This window comes from Cricetulus griseus, chromosome 6 (genome assembly GCF_003668045.3).
Source record: "Cricetulus griseus strain 17A/GY chromosome 6, alternate assembly CriGri-PICRH-1.0, whole genome shotgun sequence".
Classification (NCBI taxonomy): Eukaryota; Metazoa; Chordata; class Mammalia; order Rodentia; family Cricetidae; genus Cricetulus; species Cricetulus griseus.
Genome location: NC_048599.1, coordinates 12,257,200 through 12,261,992, shown reverse-complemented (window position 1 = coordinate 12,261,992; position 4,793 = coordinate 12,257,200). Strand labels below are relative to the sequence as shown.

The 4,793-nt window shown below is 56.7% G+C and overlaps 1 protein-coding gene across 1 annotated transcript in view; it reads right to left on the bottom strand.

Moving 5' to 3' along the window:
* Positions 1-4,220, bottom strand: part of Kcnb1 (potassium voltage-gated channel subfamily B member 1) — a 90,298-nt gene extending 86,078 nt beyond the window's left edge. Inside the window, exon 1 of the mRNA XM_027423363.2 lies at positions 3,542-4,220. Within this exon, the coding sequence (XP_027279164.1) occupies positions 3,542-4,108 (567 nt within the window). The 5' untranslated portion in view covers positions 4,109-4,220. The remainder of the gene's footprint in view (positions 1-3,541) is intronic.
* Between the last annotated feature and the right edge of the window lie 573 nt (positions 4,221-4,793).

Genomic DNA, 4,793 nt, shown 5'->3' with positions numbered 1-4,793 from the left:
GAAGGCTGCAGAAGGAATTTCTGGATCACACCAGCTACAGAGACCACTGATCTGTGCCCAGCACAATAAACACTCCGGCAGTTTGGAAGCTGTCTTGGAGCTTTAATCTGCAGACTCTGGCCTCACACATTAGCTCTCCTCACAACACTGAGAGAAGCCTGAGAGTACTCCCAGAGAGCAGAACCTCAGAGGAGGCCATGCCAGTGCCAGCTCCCTGACAGAGCTGACCCCACCTCCCAAACAGCCTAATGGGTTTTGCTCTCCGCTCCCTGAGGGAGCATCCGGGGCCCCAGCGTTGGTTTGCCCCTCACTTGGCAGAACAGCCCATCAATTATTCAGCACATCGGCTCAGTCTCCCCAGGATGCTATCAGGAGGAAAGTGATTTCGGCCCTCCCTGCCCAGAGAAAGGACACAGCGACTCAGCATTGATACCGACAGCACCCTGAGCACTAAGCTGCCACAAACACAACTTCACTGCAAAGTGGCCTTCAATCTTCATTTTACAGATGGGAGGCAGGGAAAGGGAGAGGTGAAAAAACGGCCTCAGGCCAGGGAGTAGGGAGAAGCTGGCTGATCCTACAACTGTGGTCAGTCCTTTCTCCATACTATGTGAGAGGTGGCCGTTTCTGCACCTCACAGGCACCTTGAAATGATCCCAAACTTGGCCTCCAGCCTGTGTGTTCTCTGAGGATCCCACCCCCACCTCAAGCCTCATTGTGCTGACAGGCTTGGCTTTGGAGCTTGTCAGATAGTGTGGGCCAGGTGCAGGTGACAGAGCAGAGATTTAGGAAGTTGAGCCACAGGAGGGTTGTGAGAAAGAAGTGGCTGACTGGTGGCTGGACCCTGAGGTGTCAGTGCCTGATTGCTTGCTTGGTATACCCACCCATCCATCCACCAATTGACCCATCCATGTATCCACTCTCCAATCTATACACCCCACCAATCCATAAATTCATCCACCAACACCCACCATCATCTGCCCACCCACGCACACACCATCCATCCAGCAACCATTAACCCATCACCAATCCATCCATCCATCGGCCTAACCATCTATTGTCTACTCATCCATCTTCTCATCCATCCATCCACCAATCCATCAATCTGTACATCTATCCATTATCCACCCATCCACCCATCCATCCATCCATCCATCCATCCATCTGTCCATCCATTGCAACATCCATCTATACCCCACAAACCCCTCCATCCTACATAGAGTTATTCGGAGCTCTCTGAACCAGGTACCATGATGCATGCTGGCAACACAGCAGTGTGTATGATACATCCTTGTGGGTGTAGAACAGAAACATGTGGACCAAATATGATTTCAAATAGTGTTTAAAGCTCATGCAGGAATGATACTGCATGAGGTAACAGAGTGTGGGAAACAGTTGGGTTGGGACAGTAGCAAACGGGGACATGGAGAGAAGGGGCTTATGAAATGATCTGGGGAAAGCAATTGTCAGCAGCCAGAAAGTAAGTGCAAAGGTCCTGGGGTAGAACCAGGACTGTAGAACAAACCACAGTCTCTTTGGGAACAGTAAGGAAGCCTGTGGGACTAGGGCCACATGAGCCAGAAGAGAACAGGAAAGATGAGCCTAAAGAGCTCTGAGGACCAGTCTAGACCTCGGACGCATGGTGGCATGTGGATTTCATGCTGCATGAGACAGAAACCTCTGTGGGTTTCAAACAGGTGAATAATGTAATCTGACTTGCACCTTGGGCTGCTGGGGAAAGGCTGTGGGAAGCAAATTGAGAGAAGGAGCTTAGGAAGGCATCTGTGGCCCCCAGTCACCACAAAAAACCAGGGTGTTCCAAACTTGAGTGGCCACTTCTAGAGGTGCACTTTGTGACCTTAGGCAAATTACTTCACCTCTTCGAGCTTTGCATTTGTTAGGTATTTGTTTAGTGGCTGTCAAGTTTCTATACAGGCAGTCAGCGAGCCTTCCCATCTCAACTCTGGCTGCAGAAACTGCCAGAGTGTGAGCTAACAGCCCAGCCTGGGATCACAGCGAGGTCACGATGCTGTCCGGGTGAGCCGATTAAGTGGAGAAGGAGGAGAGACTGCTCATTCCCACACACTGCCTGTGCCCTGCAGCCAGATGCCAACTCAAACACAGTCCTTTGCCTGCTTCTTCTTGGGGAGGGCAAATCCCCACTTCCTGCCCCTGGATCTAGTGTCTTAAGGACGGGCAGGTGAGGAAGGAGGGGCCTGCCTGGGACTCAATGGGCTGAGCAGTGGGGGAACCTATGTCAGGCCTAGAAATAGCAAAATAAGTCTGTTGATCCTAAGCCGGCTAAGGGTGAGCACCTCTCATCTTAGAGGGTGGCTTTCTGGACACGGAAACTGGGGACGGATTATGGTCAGAGTCTGCCAGGAGGAGGACCAAGCCCAGGGGCTTCTACGTCCTCAGAGCCCAGAGGCAAGAGAAAATGAATGTGGGTTCTTCATACCATCCCACTAGACAGCCCTTCCTGTGTCTACTGCAGTCTTCTTGAGCAAGTCAATTCTCTGGAAATAACCCCAGAGTCCCCTCCAAGAAGGAACCAGTGAGGGGCCAGCTGAGCCACCAAGACTCCACACTGAGAGGCCAGGCTGGCCAAGAGCCAGGCCCTACTACTAAACTGTGGCTGTCTGAACAGTCATTCGCCTCTAGTCCTCTCTCCTGGTCTCTGCTCCCAGAGACATTCTTCTCTCTTTCCGAACTTGATCTCTCTGGATTCCCACACATCTCTTTTTCTGGGCCCCTTCCCAACCTCCCATGCAGCCTGAACACACTGCGCTGTCATTTACTCCTGGCACCCAACATGCAGGCCACGTGAGACAGCCCTCACCCTTCAGACACTCCCTGGTGCCAGCCTGACTCAGAGGAATTACACCTGCTCCGGTCCTCACCCCAAGGCCCTCCTGGCCCCCAAGGCCACAACAGCCCACCCTGTGTGATTGCATCATTCCTGCCTCTTTCTCTAGGCTTCTTTTCTACTTTCATTTGGAAATTCACATCCTCCTCCAACAGCCAATTGAAACTGCACCACACTGCAAGTACATAAACAAGAGCCAGCCGGGCCCTCACCCACAGTCCCTTAGCAAAGGTTTGGGCAGGCCAGTCCTTGCCACTAGGCTTCCCTGTCTTTTGTCATCTCTTATAATACCCGTGCACACCTCAGCCTCCACCAAACGTGCCTGTAGGTTGCATTTATCCCCTTCCTTGGTGGCAAAGTGGGGTAACAATACGGGGCTAGATACCACAACTGCAGGGCTAGCAACTCCGGCCTGGACTTAGGGCCTGGAGGGCAGGACACCAGACTCTACCCAGCAAAGCACACCTCTGCTCTCATCGCGGCTGTAGCATTTTAGAGTCCTAAACACCATGCCCCCGCAACAAAGTGGGGGCACACAGCAGCGAATCATCCAAAGAGGGGAGGGTCTTATGACACACGGGAAGGGTGCAAGAATGGTGGTCCTTGGAGAACTCATCATGAGGAGTCTGGAGCCGCAGCGAAGGCCTCCATGGGGGGAGCAGACCCCAAACTCACCTTGGCGGCCACCGATGAGTTGGGCTTCTCCAGAAGGTCCCAGAGTTTCTTCCTCTTCTCGGCGCAACACGTGTTGTCGAACTCCTCGCCCTCACGCTCCCGCAGCGTCTCGGCCTCACGCTTCAGCTCCTCGTTCATCTGCTCCTTCTTCTGGTGGTAGCGGGCCTGACAGCAGGACTCCAGGTAGATCTCATCGATGCCCCAGTAGTCCAGCTCCTGGCTGAAGCTCAGCGCGCACATCTCCTCCATCATGTGCAGCCGGCCCGTGCGGTAGAAATTGAGAATCGAGGTAAAGGCGCCCGGGTGGCGGTCAAAGAAGTACTCGTTGTCCTCAAGGCTGTAGTCGTCGCACACCTGGAGCAGAGAGTCATGCGTGTTGCAGTCCCGAAGCTTGCCCAGCCGCGTGCGGGGCAGGCGGTCCAGAGTGCGCCACAGCACCTCGTGCGCCAGGCCCCCGACGTTGAGGCGCACCCTGCGTGAGCAAGCCTTGCTGCGCACGATCTCCATGGGCTCCGGTGGCAGCGAGCTGGTGGAGCGCGAGCCATGCTTCGTCATGCCCGCCGGCATCGCTGGTCCGGCCGCCCCCGCCCCCCCTGCCCCCCCAGGCCGCTGTCACTCGACGGCAAGGCCCGCTGCCGCGGGGGCGGGGGGCGGGGAGCGCTGCGGGCCGCCGCTGCGGTGCAGAGGTGCGCGAGGGCGGGCGTCACCGCTGCCGTCTCACCTCCATCCCGACGGCTGCGAGGCAGAAAGCGAAAGCGGACACGGTCAGCGAACCGCGCGCGCGGCGAGGTTCCTCCCCCAGGGTCCCCGCCGGCCTTGACCTTCCCGAGGCTTAAGCGGCTCAAAGGGGACTGGGGGTGGGGCTGGGGGGGACTGACGGCCGCTGTCCCTCCCGCCAGTGCTGAAGTCAGCCCCACCCGGGGCGGACGGCGGACGGAGGGACGGAGGGACGGAGGGAGGGAGGGAGGGAGGGGTGTCCCGCCCGGCCGGCCGGAGAGGCCCCCAGGAGGCGCCCAGCAAGCCCCACCCCCGCCCTGGCGCAATCCGGCCGCCCGGGGCGCTGTCCGCCCCGTCGAGTGCTGAAACTCCCTGCTCTGCGGGTCTCGGGATGGAATGCCCAACCTGGCTCCGCAACCGGGAGGCAGGGAGAACTTTTCTTTCTTTCTCTTTTTAGTGAGTTCTCATCTCCTCCCACCTCAAGACAGTCAGGATCTGGGGTGGGAGCAGAGCGACGGCATGGGGCTTGCTTTTC